The sequence below is a fragment of the Scomber scombrus genome, chromosome 4 (assembly GCF_963691925.1).
Source record: "Scomber scombrus chromosome 4, fScoSco1.1, whole genome shotgun sequence".
NCBI classification, from domain to species: Eukaryota; Metazoa; Chordata; class Actinopteri; order Scombriformes; family Scombridae; genus Scomber; species Scomber scombrus.
Window position 1 is genome coordinate 7,539,114 of NC_084973.1, and position 19,872 is coordinate 7,558,985.

The 19,872-nt window shown below is 44.1% G+C and overlaps 1 protein-coding gene across 11 annotated transcripts in view; it reads right to left on the reverse strand.

The window, feature by feature from the left end:
• The window catches only part of fbrsl1 (fibrosin-like 1), a 283,201-nt gene that overhangs the window by 92,697 nt on the left and 170,632 nt on the right, over positions 1–19,872 (reverse strand). For 8 of the 11 annotated variants that reach the window (XM_062418360.1, XM_062418354.1, XM_062418352.1 and 5 more), the window contains exon 5: positions 12,401–12,430. The exons of the other annotated variants lie outside the window; for them this stretch is intronic. In XM_062418360.1, the coding sequence (XP_062274344.1) occupies positions 12,401–12,430 (30 nt within the window). The remainder of the gene's footprint in view (positions 1–12,400; positions 12,431–19,872) is intronic. 11 annotated transcript variants of the gene reach the window in all.

Consider the following 19,872-nt stretch of genomic DNA (forward strand, 5'->3'; position numbering starts at 1 on the left):
CGATAGTATCTCAAGGACACAGAGAGCTGAGGCTTTTTGAATACTCAAACACAGTGCCTATTAAGTGTGGTATTTCAAATTCGCCTTGTGACAAACCAGTCTTTAATTTGTATGTCAGGCTTCGACAGGGATAAAGGAACTAAATAGCAAGAGAGGTTGTACTCCGAAATATGCCTTGTCTCGCACTGCCAAAGGCCAAATCGCCTACTATTCAGTCGAGAAGTGAAATGGTTTTCTAACTATTTCAGAATTTTACTTCATGGGGAAAAGTCACTGCACTATAAAAAATACAGTGCTCGGGCTCAAATATCTTGAGAACAGGGTTAGCCATAAAAACAGAAGATGAAAAAACAAGATAAATTGAAAAACATCAGACCTTGTAACTGAAAAACAGGTGGTGAGGATACTGCAGATACTGAGGGACAAACCCTTTCAGTCTTGGCTTATTCACAGGCAAAACTCCCTTTTTATCAAAATCATTTAAAAAAAGTGTTAAAGTCAAGTTCGTAACCCTGCTTAACACGGTAAATTTGAATGCAATTGATATAAATCCTGTAACTTTAATCTTTCTGGCAAACTTAAACACATTCCTCGACATAACTTAAACCCCACGTGTTCCTTGCTTCCGTTTCTCACATTTATTTGTCACTAAACGCTCTCGGCCAGTAACTCTCTCCTCTGGGACAATAGAGAGTGAGGTTGTGGAAACAAGAGTGGTCGAGCTGCAGGCCAGTCCCACTGGACCTCACAGCAGGATGCATGAGGAGCAGGGCAATTCAAGCGAAGAGCCACATAGAGAGGGAGAGGACCCCCAGTGAAAAACTGTCTTCAATCTGTCAATTAAGTCCCTGTGGCAACATATTTAAGTGGACCCTCTTTATTTAGTTTGACTCCCTTTCAGAGCTGGGCACAATGAGGAGGGAGCTGGGTCAATGGAGGCACAGCGGCCCTTTGTTGCGAGTGCGGTGGGTCCAAATGTATAATTAAGTAACGAGAGTAATCAGTGCAAGGGCTCAGTGGCCAAGATCTCTCAGGAGAGGAGAGTGGAAGGGGGGGGGGGGGGGGGGGGCTTCCAATGCCCCGTGATTCATCCTACTCTGCAAAGACAAGGGATATACTAGGAGTCCTCGCTCCTTTAAGTGAAAAACATTGTCGCTTTAGGAGGGTTTACTGTTGTTTGCATCTCTATCGTCACAATAGTAACTCCAAGAAATGCCTCAGCTCCTATTGTTCTACCAAAGCACCACACATAAAACAAGAACATACACCTGTTGGAGGATAAATATAGAAAAATTATGCATTCAATGTGAAGCTTTCTTCTTGCTGAAGTGACTGTTGTTTATGATTCCAGAGCCTCCCAGTGAGCAGCAACCAAAGAGAAAAAGAAAAAAAGAAAAATGTACTTGAGAGAAAGGCAATGGCCCAACAACTGTAATGTACCCGTTTGAAAGTGTGAAAATATTTGACATGCTATACAAAAATATACGTTTTCTTAAGTTTCATATGTATTAAACAATTATGATTAGCTGTTCTAAATTAAAGGAAGATTGCTCTTAACTGTTAAGGACCTCCTTAAGGATAATAAAATAAATTGTATAAACATGCACCGACATGTACTTTACTTTACGACATGAATTATAAATATTGGACACATTTCTATGCAACATGTCCTCTTTTCTCTGGAGTAATGTTTACAAACTATAATTTCAGGGCTATTGCTTGTCAAAAGACCTTCATTACATAGAACAGGGCATTAAAAAGAGAAAGTGGCTTACACTTCTTGTCAATCAATTCCCCATTCAGACTATGGATTCTGGACAAATTGATTATCAGCCATTTCTATACTGCTTGTTAGGGGCACATCACAACCATAATCACCACCCATTTGTTCCCTCGCCACTCTGCCATTTGATCTGAAAAGAATCACATCAAAAAATGTTCCTCTCCATCTTTATCCATCTTTGAATTACAAAAAAAAGAAAAGAAAAAAAAAGGAAAATTGATCCAATCTCCAACTTCGCCTCAGCCCCAGGAAACTGGTGTAAATGTATTCTTAGCATGCAGCTGAGAGGATGACTTCCATCTCACAGCGGATCTGAGTTCCTCTCTATTACTGGGGACGAGTTTAAACCCTAGGTGATGGAGATGAACAACTGGCTTGGTGTATTCCCTGGGTACATGCTTGGCCTTGTTGTTGCAGCAGTAGCCATGACACAAGAGATGAGGCCTCACAAGGCTGAATCTGGCGAGGAGGAAAAATAATATCAAAAGAGCACAGCATGGTGCTTATCCTTTTACAAGAGGCATGCACTGCAGCAGAGCGTAAAGAGGAATACTAGCTACGGCTCAGACGGAGACAGAGAGAGACACAGCGCAGCGGGGGACAGAGAGGCAGGTAGAAAGGGGGAACAAAACAACAGTCAGAACAGGCAGGGGGGATGCTATAGAGATGAAGGGATGGATGGATGGAAGTGGCGTTAGGGCAGTTTTTGTCAGTGCTGTATGCGATTGCCCCGTTGAGCTATTACAATTGGCCGATTTAAAGAAAAGAATAAAATGAACGTATAAATGTATAAGTTTAGCTCAAGTTTCTGAGTGTGTGGGAAGAGCACCACGTCATTTAGCACCCTCTGCTTCTCTGAATATGTACACTGGGGGAAAAAGACATTCAGCAAGGCTATACAAGAAAACCAAATGGTGAAAATGCAAAACCACAACCCCAAACAGAAACCTCCCTGAACAGCACGTCTGGTGGTCAGAGGGGACATTGTTAAAATCGGAGAGATATGCTGCTCACTAAGCTGTCTGACAGGAGCCAAGCCCCCAGTGGATTGTGTCTCTCATAGATGTTCACAAACCAAAAAAAAAAAAAAACTGGCTGGCTCTTCAGAGGCAGGGAGCAAGCAGCAACATCTGCACCTGGCAACCGCCAGCTATGAAGGGTAACAGGGGACCGGCTTCAGCGGATGGCTCATCCACAATCCTCCCTCCCTGCCTCCCACCTACTCTCCAACTCTCCCTCCCCTCAGCCAGCACATCAGACGGATGCGTTTGACATTTACACAGCTTTCAACACTTCAGAGACAGGAGATTTATTCCGCCAGCGGCCCTGGCTGGAGCCAGGCCTCGACCTGGGCTGGCCCTCATGACAACCCTGTAGCTCAGCCCTGAAATGAGGCAGGGCTGTGGAGGGAAGAGCAAGAGAGGGGGAAAAACAAAACAAAAAAAAAAAGAGAAAGGGAGGGATGGATGTCTCGATTCTCCTGGACATTCTCTCTGGCAGATTCCGATAGACGTGCAAGGGGAAGACAATAAGCGTTGCGCATCCCGGAGCACATTAAAACGACTGGCCAAATTAATCACACAGTTCCACTTGTCACACTCGGAGGACAGTCTGCCATGAATTCCGCCTCAGAGATAGAGAGAGGAACAGAGGAGGAACTCGCCCCGGCTACGCAAACGCTGGCACGGCATCAGCGACTGTCTGCCTGAATACTGATCGCAACCCTGTACTCGCTGCAAGAAATCTAAAATAAATAAATAAAATACGCAAAACAGGAGCTGCCAGAGCTGCTGGCATGTAAGTGTCACTGTCAGTTCCTTCTCAAAATTAAATAAAGAAATAAATAAAATGAATAGAAGTGAACAAAAGAGAGCATACGCATATGAGTATTTGTGAAGAAAGCTTCATTGTTTGTTTATCATTTTATCATATTTTAGTTTATCGTGTTGTTGTTTAGTTTATTTATAAAGTCAGTGTGAGGAGCGCTTCCACCACATTATGTTATGTAATCTAAGGAATTCAACTGCACATTCTGGGAAGCATATGATTCAAAGAGAAAGCATACAACAACCTCCACGTCTCCATCTGTGCTCTGTTCTGCTGCACCTACATTTTCTATCTTGTGCCAGGGATCTTAAATTAAAAAGGTCGACAATGAAAAAAAACTAAAAAAAAACAGTAGGGCCATAACAACTCTGATTGAACAGTGAGACAGTAGCTGCTCCACTTGATCCCTCCACCAAGTGAATGAGGTGACCAGCCAACAATGTAAAAATTTAAACATCTTCATACTGACAGGAGAAATGGCTTCAATTTAGAAGACATCTGTCCAGGGACGTACACTGACATACCCCTGATTGTAAGGGAGAGAGTACTGACAAACCTAGATCTCCTAGAGTGAGAGCACACAGAGGGGGTAATGGTCCATTTAGATAGTCGAGGACCAAAGCAGTGTCTGATACTGGTGGAACAACACCAATTTCCTCCTGCAATTTCCCTCCTGTGGCTGCTGGGATGAGGTGTGGGGACGACAGCGCCATGGCCACTCTGATGGGGTGTGTGGAATCGGAGCCTGAGGTCCGCTGGGGAGACCTCCTGCAGGGCCTCAGACAGCAGCAGGGTATCTGAAAGTCTCTTTGGCCTTGCGATGGAGGTTGAAGCCTTACTTCAACTCGGCTTTCATAATTCATCGACAGGATGTTTTGTTGCATGCTCTTATGTTCTCGCTCTCCTTCAAGCAAACCGAGAAAATCCATGAGTCATTGCAAAGTTGAGGAGGTGGTGTGTGTATGTGTGCTTGAAAGCATGTGAGTGGGCTGGAATGACATCAAGATAGTCATATAAAGAAATAAATCTCTCTGGGTGCTTCAGATAAAACATACAAATGCATGCGTACCGTGCACTGAAGCAAAAACCTTTAAAACCTCTGGGGAATTGCTCTATTAATAGTAAGGTTTACATAGCTCACATGCATTTAAATGTCTCGACTTAAACGAGAAAAAAAAATCGAGTGATTGCTCTTGACCCTACTAGCTGTGTCTGAAAGTGCTACCTAGCAATGTGATTTGATCACAGGATCAAATCTATACAGCCATTTGACCCCCGACCTCACCAGCAGGCAGCATGGGAAGTCAGCTGATTACCCTGGGTCAGCCTAGGAGCTCTGGATTAGGAAAGTATTGATCCCAGTGAAGATGTAGGCTCCAGAGGGAATGAGATTGAGAGAAAAAGCTCTGCCAGGGTAAAAAATTATATCGACCAGGAGAGAGGCCTAGACGGGCTCTCACGTAAAACCATATTTGAGCTGGGGACTTCGGAGTTGGCTGTGCAAACAGAGAGACGGCTTCAGTAAAATCTCCTTTTCACTGAGACCCCCTGACAGTGAACAGAGAGAACGAGAGGCAAGGAAGACTGAGGAAGACAAGCTCACAGAAATGCTCTTTGCATTAGCCAGACACACAAAGGCCTCTGGTTTCGGAGCGGACACACTTAAGGGAAGAGTCAGCGGGGGTCATGTAAATCAAGCCGGGGTGAGGAAAGATATAGTCCTGACCTGGGGCCAAACTAAGCAGACTTTAACATTACCCAGAGTCCATGTAAACAGCGCTGAGACCTGGCAGCGCTCTGCTTCACTTCCATGCAAAGTATGTGGTGAGGTCGAGGAAGAAGATGGGGACGGTGGGAGGGTTGGGGGGGTGTATGGAAAGATTGATGGTAAAAGTGGTGGGGGTAAACTTGAAGAGCTGTCCCCCTTCTTCACTAAATTAAAGGACCGCCTTGTCATTTCCAACAAGAAATCCCTCAACCTTTGCTTTCAGCACTCACTGGGGGGGTGACAGAGCCGGCTGGGCTGCTGGTGTGATCCTTGGAGTAGTTTGGCGAGGGAAAAACAGACAGTAATGGCAGATGTATGAGGGAACAGGGAGCATTTATTCAGCTCAGAGAGAAAGAAGAAAACTGCCAGGAACTAGAAAGGACAGGGAATACACAACTGTGTTATGAATATAGTTGTGGAAGAAAAATGGGGGACGTTGGTAAGAGAGAATGAGAGAAAAAACCCTCTGATTTATGTTTTTCTCGCACCTCGTCTTTCATAAAGCTCCCTTCGGCTTCTTCTTGTCTCTGCTGACCGTGTGACTGTAGCTAGCTCGATAGCTCGCCTTCAGAGGAGAAAGCACACTCACATACACACACACACAACCCTCAGCACCTCCCAGTGTTTTGACATGGCCCCAGGCCCGGTGCTGCTGAGCTGCAGCAGCAGACACTGGGCATTGGAAATTTAAGTCAGGGCGTAGGAGAAATTAGGCGAGGAGGCAAGGAAATGGGATGTTGACTTGAACTGGCCCTGGGGGCAGCTGAGAGTCTCCCTGTGCAGCTCCGCTGGCTGCCTGACAGTTTGATGGAGCGAGTGGAGGCTTCCCCGCGGCCCGAGCCGCCGTCTCCAACACTGATGTAGCTCAGTGAGGAACAGATTGAGCCTCCAGGCATCGCTCTGTACTGCTACTCCCCTCCTCTCTCGCTCTTTCTCACTCTCTGTGCTGCTACTACTAGCTCTCTCTCTCTCACTAATCCTGTCAAGCCAACACACAGACACATGTACACACAGCGCATATGCATGCATATACATACTATACACAATCACACAAAATCACATACTGTATGCACACATAAAAACACTTAGATACACAGAAATGACGGCAACACCCACAGAGACCTTGGCTACCTCCTTCCTTCTCTTCCCTACGACAGTAATGTGATGAGCACTACAGATGCTGTTTACTGAGCTCTGGCCGACACACAGGGGGAACGAGGAGGAGAGGGAGGTGGGGATGGAGGAGAGGCAGAAGGAGGTAGAGTCAGGGGGATGGCAGGCCACAGCCATAATGAAAAGAATCTGGCGGCGGCCCACTGTGTGCTGGTCATGAGAAGCATGTGCCGCCGGGGGGCTCTACTGCTAATTTAAGGGGGCAGCCAAGCGTTTCACGCTAGACTTGTCATTGGGCCAGAGGGGGCATTCATACTGGGTGACAGCAATTGCGAGAGGGCGGGTGGGGGTTTTGGGGAAGGGGATTGAAGAGAGAGAGAAAGCTTCAGTTCCCTTCCCCCTCCCTGTACCTCCTGCCCACCCCCCTATGCAATGATCAAACGTTATTGTAGGCAGGGGACAGAATTACAAATGAGTGTCCTGTGGCAACGGCTGGAACTGGATTCAACTCCTCTCTCTGCTCTGTTCTCTCTCCAGGTGGCCACAAGGGGCACACCTGATCCTCTCACCCCTGCTGTCCAAACAGGATTTAGTACTTACATCTTCCTAGTTAACACGACAATAATAATCTGTTACAAAAGCAGGTGGTTATACTACAAGTCCTCCAATAAAGCACCAAATATGTTGGTCCATGCCCTCCAGAATGACACACGCTATGCTTATTGTTGGCAGGAAGTGGGATACAGACTGCTGTCTACCGTATTTGGGTATGACGTTTTATTGCTCTATAACAACGTCACACTGTTTCCTCCTTTGCTCCCAGTAGACAAGAGTCATAACTCTTAATGCCGCTAGAAAGCTTTGTCACTTGAACATAGACTCATGTTGTTTTTGGGCATTTGCTAAAACACTTTTTTTCTTAGGCGGACACTCTCTGTTTTTAAGACCACAGTGTCTGACAAAAAGGTACCAAGTGTGTGTTTGGCTGAATCGATAGATACCTCAGTAAAAACGGTAGAATCTCTGATGGTCGAATTTGGTCATATTACCAAACACTAACCCCACTATGTCCTTGGTTTCTAGCAACTCCCTCCATCTTCACACCATGGGCAGTCTGTTAAGGTGAAATGACTGACGGGCACATCTTTAATCAGTATCATCGACTGGCCTGAGGATTTAGTGTGCACTTGGGAGTTTATCTCTGAGTTCAGATAGATAAAATAAGCACAAAGTCACTGGAAATTATTATCGAGTTTAGAAGAGAGGGGAAAAAAAGAAACAGAGGGGAGAAACGTGCTGTCAACCCTGCGCTTCATCATGGATGCTATGAAATGACTGAGAGAGGTAGAGAGATGCAGGCGGAGAGCAGGAGCTACTGAGCAGTTGTTGCTAACAGCTGGCTGCCTCCCCATTAGAAAAAGAAGCGGCTGGCTCTAGTCTGGCAGCCAGGGGAGGCGAGCGAGGGACGAGAAGGGATGAAAGGAGGAGTGCGAGAGATGGAGTCAGTGATGAAAGGTGGGTGGTTGATGTTAGATGAGTGGATGTGGGGTGCGGGGATTAACCAGCTTGCAAGGAGGAAGTTCTATTTGTTGCCTCTGAAACAAGCCATCACATGACGATGGAGTATGGAAGGCATGAGAAACAGAGACAGAAAAAAACAGAGAGCAATGCAGAGTGAAGGAGGAGAGAGAAAGGGAGGAGGCAGCCACATTGCACATCTTCAGGCTGTGAATAATTTAGAGGAGCACTGGAGAGACGAGACGAAGATGAACACAAAACACCGGCAGCGTTTGACCTAGAGCTGGAGCTACATCAGTGCACATCACAGAGCGGAGAGCTCTCTCCCACTCTCCCTCTTTCCTCCCTCAGTCTTTCTCTATCTTCTCTCTTTTGCTCTTCATCTGCCTCCCTCTGTGTCAGGGAGGAAACATCTGTACGCTATTCTTGTTTCGCCTCACATTCTATGAAACTCAACAGAATGGCTGACAAATCCGTTTCTTAAAGATCTGTCTTTCTGCCAGCCTGCTCCTCAACATGCCCGAAGAGTCAGGTGAACCTCACACAAAAATGGATACCTGTACATCCAGGCCATACGGGGCCATCGTGTCTGCCTGCAGATCTGCTGGCACACACAACCTCACAGGATGAAAGCAACGACTTCAAAGAGTCTGAATTTGATTCAAGCTTCTTCGCTGCCGTGACACGGGTTAAGGGTTAGCGTTAGCCACCACGAATGTTGAAATGATTAGTCTAATAATCAATTGGGGTCAGTCACTAATTCATTTAATAGCAATTTTAATAATCAATTAACCATGTATGGCATTTTTCAAGCAAAATGTCTACTAATCTAATGTTTACTTCCAGCCTCTTTAAAATAATCATTATGTAACATGTCAATGAATACATTTAGATTCACAAAATACTCAATTGTTACCCAAAACACTCCCAACTTCCCTTTACATTTTGTCTTCTTGAAACTACTCACTCCATTAATTCTGTTTAAAAAAAAAATTATTCATATAATATTTACCTCCTATAAAATGGCATTTAGATTTAATTTAATTTCTAGTAGAATGGCCGCATCAACACAATGTCTGTGTCATATGAAATAAATGCAGTGCTTGAGAGAGACAGACAGAGAGAGAGAGCAGTGAGCAACCAAGCAGTGGAAACTGTGGACAGCGGCAGTAAATAACGGCTGCCCTGCCATTAGGCACAGAAGAGGTTAAACAGAGCTTGTTCACGCTGTCTTTGTCAAGGTGCCATGAATCACCTCACCTGCTGAAGTGTATGTCTGTGTGTGTGTAATGAAAGGACTACTGGGCATCTGTAGTGGGAGTGACAGTTGGGCGGACAGAGGGCGGTCTGATCATCCCAAAAGGGAGGGGCCATTTATTACTGTAATTAAGGAACCGTGGGAGAAGCTAGGATTTGTGAAAGTGTACATATTTCCATTTTAGCTAAATCCCTTCATTGGGTAGAAAATATAGTGTGAAGGCAGGTGGGTGATTTGTGAAAAATGAGGGCTGAAGATAGAAACCAAACAAAACATGCAGTAACTCGGTCCCCTCTCTTTATTTTCTCGCCTCCCTCAAACACCCTCTCACTCCCTCTCCCACTGTCTCCTGCTCAGTCTGCGTGGCTGATATTAATGGGACGTCCCTTGTTTGTATATGTGCCAAGTTGTGTGCACCACTGCGGGCTGTCTATTATAGCAGGCCTCTGGGGCAGCTTTTCCATATGGCGTCACATATGGCACTCAGCAGCATCAATTAATGTTGTTATAATACTGATTTTTATGAGCTTGGGTTTCACTCCTCTCCTCTCTTCTCCAACTCCCCCCTGCCACCCCACCCCCATCACTGATTCTTTGATTCTTCAAACTGCCTCTCTTCTATTCTTCAAATCTTTGACAACCTGTCTTGTGAACAGTAGAGAATCCAAAAGTTTTCCTTGCCAAATTCTGAAGGCTTCCACCAGCTCTACTGAACGGTGCTCAAAGACATAGAACGCGCCTTTGTTCCCGCTACATTGCAGAAGAAGGGTAGCACTATTGCCAATGTGTCATAATCTTTGCAGTTTTTTTTAAAGCCGAAAGACTTCGATCAGTGTAATACGAAATAACAACAGTGAGACAAAGTCAGCAATTATACAGGCTGAAAACTACGTTAGGTTAATTTCGCATATCTGCAACAAAACACTGTATTTACAGCGCCTATTGTAGTGTTGGTTAGGCTATTAGGCCAGCATCAGGGCCTATTAGTGTGTTAAATTAGGGCTGTATTTATGCATAAAGCAATAGGCAGATGGATGTAAGAACAGAATCTGAGGGGTCTTTTTGTTCCCTGGTGCCTTTGGTGGTGGATCTGACAGGAAGGGAACAAGAGTGTAGCAAAAAGCCCCGCTTAAAAAGCTCCCAGCCACACCAGCCTTGTCAGCGACGCCACAATTAGAGACTAGATCACTCGCACTTCCCAGCGAGAAACATCTCACCACCACTCCTCAATGGAACTCTTTCGTTTGAGGAACACACTCAAAGCGGGGTTTTAAAACGTTTCGGATGGCTAATCACTCTCAGGATGAAAGCCCTGGCGTGTTCGTTTGTCTCCGTGTGGGGAGCTTCCCTTGCCGTTTCTCTGTCTCTGATTCTGATTGTTTTTGTTCGTTTCTTTTTCAGCAGGCAGGCGAGGCAGGCGAGCTGGCAGGCAGCGCTGTTTGAAGGTGCAGTCAGACCCGAGTGCAGGCCTGATGCTTTGTAGTGATATTTCCAGCAGCACAATCTCATTACTTTTTGACGTGGGAGATGCGTGCAGGGGCGGATTGTCATTTCACGCTGTCAAAAGTTCCGTGAGGGAACGGAGACGGGAATGGAACTTCAATGACCTGCATGCCTCTGGCTCATCAAGACTGAATATATTAAACCAAATAACACAGATACAATCCAATGAACCAGATCCTTGAGGATGCTTGTAAACTTAATGTCCAGTCCCCAGGGGTGTTTCTCTCCTCATCTGGAATCTCTGAAATCGGATCTATTTCACAGCCTCCTAAGCCTGCCGCTGTACATCCCTTGAACCTAATTAACCTCCACAGAAAGCACTGCGTATACACTCAGGCAGCACATATACATGTAGCTAAGACAAACCAGTCTTTGTATCTTGAGAGGAAAAGTCCTGAGGGCAACATCCCACACCTCTCAAAGCTGGTGAGAGCTCCTGGACATTTTCACATGGGACAATCATTGCCAACTCCCCCCTTTAAAAAAAAAAAAAAACAGGGGGTGTCCCTCAAAGTTGATTTCACACAGAGTTCTTTCAACACACAGAAAAACTGTTTAAGAAGCTGCCAAGCACTGATTGAAGCGCCTGGTTTCCATGTGAACCCCAGCCTGTTGCTGGGGTGACTGTCCCAAAGTGCTTCCTGGGTAATTTTCGAGGTCACTGGTTTGTGCACGCCTATGTGGTGCAGATGGGCCCACCCTCATTCAGGGCTCAGCAGGAGCTCTTTCATTAGGCTCAGTGAATGGCCTCATTCATCCCCTTCACCTCAATTGGTCACGCTGCGTCTCTGCAGAGGGCCCAGGACAAACTTTTCTCTCTTCCTGCTCCCTGATCTTCCACGCACCACCCACCTTAGTCATGCTTCACTTTTGTTCTGGAACATGTGGTGGCTGAAGCTTCAGGGCTCATCTTTGGCAGCAAACTACCTTAAACCGACTAATAGGTGGAACGTAACCAATTACCGACATTGCTATCTTTGTATATCTTGAAGAATGTTATGAAGCAAAGTCTATGCGTGACGCATTATTTATCAGTGGAGACAAACATGAATATAGATATTTTCTGCATTATTTACACTTTTGGGAAAATGTGATCCTACTTGCATTGCTGTCTGGCATCATCAGTCAAACACATGCCAATGAGAAGAATGATAATTGATATTCATACATATTTTTAAGTCTTTATGAATTATCAATGCTTGAATCCCAAGTCCTGTACTCCTATTTTTATCTCAATGTTGTTCAAAAGGCCCCAAGGAGCCACTGCAGTCGAGCTCAGAGTCATTTCATCCTAAAGTTGCCTGTCTATCCACTGAGCTGCTATATGCAATGCTTAGCCATGCTTGTGGGTCTTCTACTCCCTGCCTCCTTTTGGTCCGCAAGTGAATCTCAGGTCTGGCCTAGTGAGAAGTGACTAATTGTCTTGAGTTGTTAGTGTGCCTGGAATGAGATCCACTTCAATCGGTGACAGGGTGCACAATAATTCTGTTTCTCCCTTTCTCCTCCCCTCTCTCTCTTTCTCCTTCTTGCTGCAGATTTACCCCCAGTGCTTCTCAAGCTACTGAGCTGTAAAATTGAGTGGACGGCAGGCAGGATACAGAATGAGACCTGGCATCGTGGACGCACTAACCTTGAGGAGGGCCACTGCTGCTGGCTGCACCTAAAGAGATGGAGACAGAACGTCAGCCATATTGGACTGAGGAAGGTTAAATGAGGAGGGAGGAAAGACCAAAGGTGGAAAGAAGGGTAGAGACCTTTGCTGAAGAAACAATATGAAAGCTTGGCAAAGCAAGTCTTAATCAGCACGAGGATGAACATACAGTACATACTACACATAGATGACAGTGTCAACGACAGAGAGAGAAAAGGTTAAAGCATTTGGCATACATTAAAGTGACCTTGCCTCTCCTTAAATGACTAGTTCTTTACCCACTTCCATTTTTATTTCATAGTAGCCTATGTCATAACTAAACTAGTTAATTCCTTACCTGCTGCAGTGTACATATGCAGCTAATGTATCAATCACCCAACTTTTGCAATTAGACAATTCAAACTACATAAACATTAGATGAGGAAATGTACATATTTTGTGAAAACAGTATATGATATAAACAACCCTGGAGCATGTTTGCTAGCAATTTAAACAAAGCTAGCCTCTGTGATCAAATCAACGTGTGTAGCTACTCTTGGAACGAATTTGAGCAATCAATTACTATGAATCACAAATACACTAGCTGCAGTTTAGATGTTAACAAATGGAGCCTTAGTCCCATACAGATGATATTAGTGCTCTGAGCTGCTCTCTCTCCACGAGAGATTAAGCAGGTTTGTACTCTCCCAGGCGGGCAGGGCTCCCCCCTCCAGGGTGCTGCACTATCATTTGCAGGAAAATTACTTCAGTAATGAAGAATCCAGGCCCATAAATCCTCGTGGCCTCACCTTCCTTCGCCGCCCAAGTCTCGTTGAACAGCTAGTAAAAATTCCCTTTAAAAAATTCATAGCGCAATTTTGCTCAAATCCCTCCCAGCAAGCACAATTATGGAACTTTCATCTCAATTGATTTATGTCCTGGGCTAGGAGAGGGGGGCATGACTTGAATGGGGGCGGGGGGGTTGGGAAGGGGGAGAAAAAAACAAGTGGTAAATCATTGTTTTTAAAGGGGAAGGTGTAAGGCCTTTTTATCACTTTCACTGCATGTGTGTTGCAACGCATGCGACAGAGTACATGGATAAGCGGAGGAGGAAGAGGGAAGGGAGAGGAACGTCTGAAGGGTTTGAAAGCAGAAGTGAAATCGCAAAAAGGAGGAGGGGGAGGGGATGGAGATTGGGAAGATGGGGGCGAAAGGAGTGGTATTCCACTTGATTAATAACACTAATCAAATTATACAGTGTTCCACTGTGCCCTGAAATCTGGGGCCATAATGTCCTCTAATGGCGAGGTTCATGGAGCTAAACTTCAGAGGGAAAACACGGCGCTGACTGCTGCATGCCTTAATGAAGGCAGTAAAACATCCATTTCCAGAAGCCATGAAATGAAAGGCAAGATTGTAGATGTGCACCCAGTGGCTCCCCCACTGCACAAAAATGGAAGGCTGTTAACACAAAAGACAGTGTGGGAGAGAGAGAGAGAGAGAGAGAGAGAGAGAGAGAGAGAGAGAGAGAGAGAGAGAGAGAGAGAGAGAGAGAGAGAGAGACGAAAAGCCTTAAGAAGAGAAATGAAGAGAGAATAATACAAGTGAAGAGATTTAAAGGGCAAGAACACCGAGAGTAAGGGGATATAAAAAGAAAAGGGATGATGAATAGAGGATAGAAAGACAGATTGGTAGATGGTCTGAGTGCTTTATTTCCAGAGAAGTTCTTTGCTGGCATGAAGACAATCTTTGTCTGCTGATTATGGATGAGCCAGGCTGTTTTACTATGTCTGTTATACTTAGTGCTGCTGACAGCAGCCACAATTCATCACTATTTAGTTGCTTATGCACCTAACCACAGCATCCTCCCCCTCATCTATCTCAATATCACTCCATTAGAGTATTCCCTCTGTCCATCCAGCCATGCATTCTGTTGATCCATCCATCTGTACATCCATCCATTCATGTGTACATTCCATCATCCATCCATCCATCCATCCATCCTCCCATCTATATATACATTCATCTGTCTGTCTGTCAGTCTCCTGTTGATGGTCTGTCCTTACAGCCACCTATTGTCGGCTTTCCGTCTGGCTGTCCATCCATCCATCTATCATTCCATCCAATCTTCAGTAAATAACATTCTGCCCTGAGATGTGACACATATAACAATATGTTTCTGACCTTAGCTGTCAGCTAAATGCTGTAGGTAAGAGGTTAGCTTGTTATTTCTAGGCATTATGCCAACAGGCAGTATGACTTGTTGGCACTGGCACACTACATGTCCAACATCAAAATATAGGCACAACATGTAAAGATCACTGGGCATGATGTGTAGTGCTGCAGAAAAAGTCTGCTACACTAAAGCTAACTGTGTCTCCAGATGCTGAAATATATACAAAAGCATTATGGTTTGCATTTAATCTGCTAAATTGCACATGCTACTAACAATCAAATCAGCCTTTGCATCTTGAATAAAGCAAATGTTGTTCGTAGTCCTTGGGGCAAAATTTCATCTGGAGAGCAAAGGAAAAAAACCAACAAAGCTGAGAAAACACAGATTGCTATTGTTATTATTATCATAATTACAGTTGCGCTTATCATGCAAGCAGCCTCAATCAGGATGAAATACAGTTTCATTTGATGAAGCTTCCTGTTTTGACTGGCTTGAGTTTGGGAACCACACACTTGGCTGGCGTGCCAAAAACTCAATCAGGCGCAATTACATAGCCATCAGATAGAAATGTAATTGATTTGAAAGCTGACACGAGATATAACTACATTACAGTGTAGGCACAGTGGGGAGGCTCCTTGGGGACAGGGCCTACGGGGAGCTCATTACCGCCAAGCTTTGAATTATTGAGTGCTAAGGCAGTGACATTGAGGAATAGAGGCGGGCGATTGGCTGTAACAACTCTGCAAGTGTTTATCTCAACTTACAGCAACCTAAGACATCTGAAGGAGTGATCTGCTCGTGCATGAATATTGCAAGGGAAGAAGTTGTAATGGTTCATAATTGAAAGGGTTCAGGCCAAGGTAGAGTCTGCAGGTGCACATTTTGCCTGCTCCTTCCACCTGTAGTATTTGTGATAAATTTGACTAGGGCGAAATACAATCCACCTTCTGCCTTTTGGTAGTTTCCATGGCAATAATACCACCTAGTCTTTGGGTCATTTTGAGTGCTTTGGTTGGGATTTAGCTTGTGGTAGCAGTACATGCCAAACCAACCGAGTACAGTGAAAGCTGTATTGGCTGAGCAGTTTCTAAAATGTACTTTCTTTTAAATGTTACTTGACTGGCTTGTATCGGCTGGTTTAGTTGTTGCCATTGGTGTAGATTTGGGTATGGTTGATCTTGTTATTATAACTACTTGTAATATTATGAGTAAGAATTGCCAGGTCTGTGAGTTTTCTGTAAAAAAGTAAGCTATTTGGATTGTCAAAGTATGTTGAAAGGTGAATACAAGTGGGGGTTTTGGGATGGTTTGAAGATAGGTTGAAGTGTAACTCTAATAGCTGCAGGAAACTCTTGTGTTGGGTAGGAACATCAAAAGACAGAGAGTACAGAGCTACAGAGGTTTGAAAATGGTTTAACAGCAGACAGATGGTTCAGTCAGGTTTTCATTAATGTTCTTGTAACATTTATATTAAAAACACAATTTTTAAATATTGAATTAAGTCTGATTCATATTAATAAAAGTTTATGTAAAAAAATCCATGTGATGCAAGTTCCTGTTTTAGGCAATTATTACACATTGAATTAAGTAAATGTTTTGCAGAGTCAAGCAGTTTGTTTATGTGAAATGGAATATGGAAAAATAGATAGAGAGCAAGTACATGTAACTGTGCATACTGGCTCTCTGAAAAATAAAGTGCCTACCAAAGTTAAAACTAAACCCATGCCCTTGGTTGTTGTTAATCTGGGCTGCCCGTTTAATATCTAGCAGCAAAAGAAACAGCACTATTAAATAACAGAGATGAGTGTTACAAGTTTTATTTAATAAATGTGTTGAATAATAAGTCAGTTTTTGAGTGTCTTACTTATCTTTTTATGAAAGACCATTAAAAAACATATCTCAGTATTAAAATAGGACATTTTGCCAGTTTTTCCACTTCTAACAGAAACAAAGAGATTACATTAGGTGGCAGTCTCCCCTGGGTTGGGAGTCGGGGTGAATAAGCACATCTTTCTGACCACCAGCCTATGAGTCTTCCCTGAAGTTCTGATGGGTGACTGTTGTGAGGATAAAGATAGAAGTCGCTGCAGAGGGGCCTCAGCGTCCCCCAGGAAACTGGTGACTGCCTACCTCTGAGAGAGCTATGCCCCTTAGGCTTCTGCCACTGATCTCTCCCATTCTTTCCATCACTCTCCTCTCTCTCCTTACACAGCCCTCCTGTGAGCTTTCTCACAAAAATGAGAACTCAATTAATTCAGGCGAAATGAGGACGAGGGAGGAGGAGGAGGCAGAGGAGCCCAGAGAGATGGAGAGCGGGAGAGAGGGAAGTCTAAAAGAGCTGCTTGTCGATTTGCGGCCTGGAAACAGCAAACAGAGCATGGGGTGACTGTGCATGTGCATTAAGTCTTGAGCCAAGTTAATCCTGTCTACAGTTTAAACATGGCAGATGAATGAGCGCTCCCCATTACAGAGGGGGATGCTGGGTAAACAGACAGGTCAGAGGGAGGCTGACAAAGAGAAAAGAGCGAGGCTTGAAAGAGATGAAGACGGAGAAGACATGATTAAAAACATGCTGACTCTTAATCCTCTGCATGGTGTTTATTACATGGATGCTGGGAGGGTCTCACTTGTTGATGTTTTATTGGAGTCCATCAATGGCACAACACTTGTAATACTGTAGATGTGGAATTATAGTTTTAGGTGATTGCATTAGAAACCTGTAGAATAATCCACATGGCACTAATATTAGAAATACTCTGATCAGCGAGAATGAGCAAACTGTGGTATGAAAAAGGCTGCCTGTATTTGAGTGTATGAATGTGACCTTTGACCTGGAAAAGCAAGTGCACATGCTAAAAATGCAACGTGCGGGTCAGCTAGACAACAATCATCAATCTTGCATGAGCTTGGTCACCCTGCTTAATGCTATATTAGGGTACTTGGAGCCCCCACACAGCTCAGCTAATTTTCTCATAGCCTTGCAGAAAAACTGGCAGAAAAACCAGCAGGGCCTGTCGCCAGGTTTGAGGTCACTAGCGCATACACACATGGGCTCACACACACATTACACTCGGAGGACACGCGCAATATGTGATACGAGGTGGCACACTGCAGTATTTCCAGCAGTTACATGTGCTAAGTAGGCTAAAAACAAATTGTCACTGCAGCCGCTTTTTTTCATCTGGACTTCTGCTTAAAGTACTTGACTGTTCATTGTGTGTGTCACTAAGAACTAAAAAAAAAAGAAAAGACAAATAAAAACAAATGACCCATTTTTACCGCAAGACTACTTGTGAGCTGTGAGATGTTATCTCCAGTGCAATGCTGTTATAAAAGTAACCACTTCCCTCTGACAGAGTGTAAATCTAACAGTATTCAGGGGTTATTTTTATGTTCAATTCTGACTGCAGTACATATATTACAATGTTTTACCAGTCCCAGTTCCAGGACAACGCTAGTAAAACAGGCAAGTCAGACAGTTCCAAATTTTCATATGATAAATACCTTGCATGTAGGGAGCTAGGGGAGGACTGTGGCAAATGTGTTTCCAAGAAAATCAGTCTGCCACTAGTACTTAGAGTGATTGAATAGCCTGTAAACAGAAGCAGCAGTCTTGCTTGACGCTCTCTGGGAGATTCTAATATAGTTGTGCTTCCAGGAGCTGAAGGAAAGTAAGGAGGTGGGGCGCCCAAGTTCATGAACTGAACATCGAGTGTAGGAGCTTTTAAAATTACCCTGTCTCTTCACTTGGCCTGGTCTCTGAACTGAAACTGCCGAGTAAAAGCACAAGACTGTTGAGCGAAGTACGTCAAGTCAGTCATAAGACACCCTTGGTCAATGGCTGATAGTGTTCCTCGCATTAGCCCAAATTAAAATTAGATCTATCTTTAACAATCTAATAAAAAAACAGCCATATGATGACACTTTCCCTCATTTATGCTTTCCATCTTCTCCTCTGCAACCCCTGAGGAGAATAAATTCTCCTTTGTTCATGGTGCTCGTAAAAGAACCTTTTTACTTGCATGCCAGCATCTTTCCTATCTATAAAATTCATCACAGTCAGAGATCATTTTTTCCAGATCTATGTCCAATCAAGAAAGTGTGGTGACTGCAGATAGTCTTGTTGATGTTGCAGGTCGAATTAGAGGCAATATGAGCATGAAAATGAATTAAGCACACAATTTAGCACTTTAGTTGAAGGCATGTCGTTGTGTCTTCACCACACGTCAGCTGACACTGGTACTATATTGAGCCTAAGGATATTACACTAATAACAACCTAAAAAGAAGGCAGAGTCCTTGCATGGCCTGAGTCTGAGGCCTGTTTCTAATGAACAGAGGCATGGAGCTTTTTACCGCTAGGCAAACAACTAAACATGTTTGCTGTTTGGTTAAAAAAAAAAGAAAAAGGATATCTAATGTTTTTCAAAGTCCTGACAGCAAAATGAGTGCCAAGAAAACATGTGCAAGATGGATTTCAAAACTTGTTTCACATTCTTAATGTCGGCTTCGTGTATCTGGTGAATAATTGATATTTTCTGAGACAGTAACCATTTCCATAGAGCTCTAACAGGAAGAGGGAGAGGCAGTGAGAGTTCAAACTCTGCAGCTACAGCATTTTCGTTGGTGGTGAGCCGTTGTGAAAATGTGAGAAAAACCACAACCTATGTGCCTATTGTGCAAACATGTAAAACCACAAAGGGTGCTGCGAGTTGCTAAAAGAGCAGGTTATCTATATATGGGGTTAAGCCACAGCCCAAAACAAACTGAAGTTCAGTCTTGAATTAAAGACAAGTTTATTAGTGAAAGTCGAACACGCGAACAGGGGACAAGTTAAGGAACATTTTGTTCAGTGGAGAGATAATGAATGCATAAGCTTCCATACAGTGTGAGAGGGGTTACTGAGTAGTTGGAAAAATATGAACATTATGTGATTCATATTTCATGGCTTTTGGAGTCACCCAATTGCAAAACTACAGGATGTGTAAGACATTACTCCTCACCACCATCATACACCAAATTCTGAAGAATGTTGTTCATCCCTTCAGTAGTTTAGCAACTTCTAGAATCTGTGCCAACGACCACAGAGGCAGTGGTGGCCCTTAATAAGACAAACACAACGTAAAGTAACAAAAAGTCAATAAAGAAACAAGATGCATGTGTCTGATGATAAAGCCCTAAGCCTATTCCGCAGATACACACCTGCATCCCCAGACACTGGCACCACATCTCCCCCTATGACCCGAACATGAAACCAGGACAAGAAACACTATGCAACCATTTGGTTTTGTTTATCC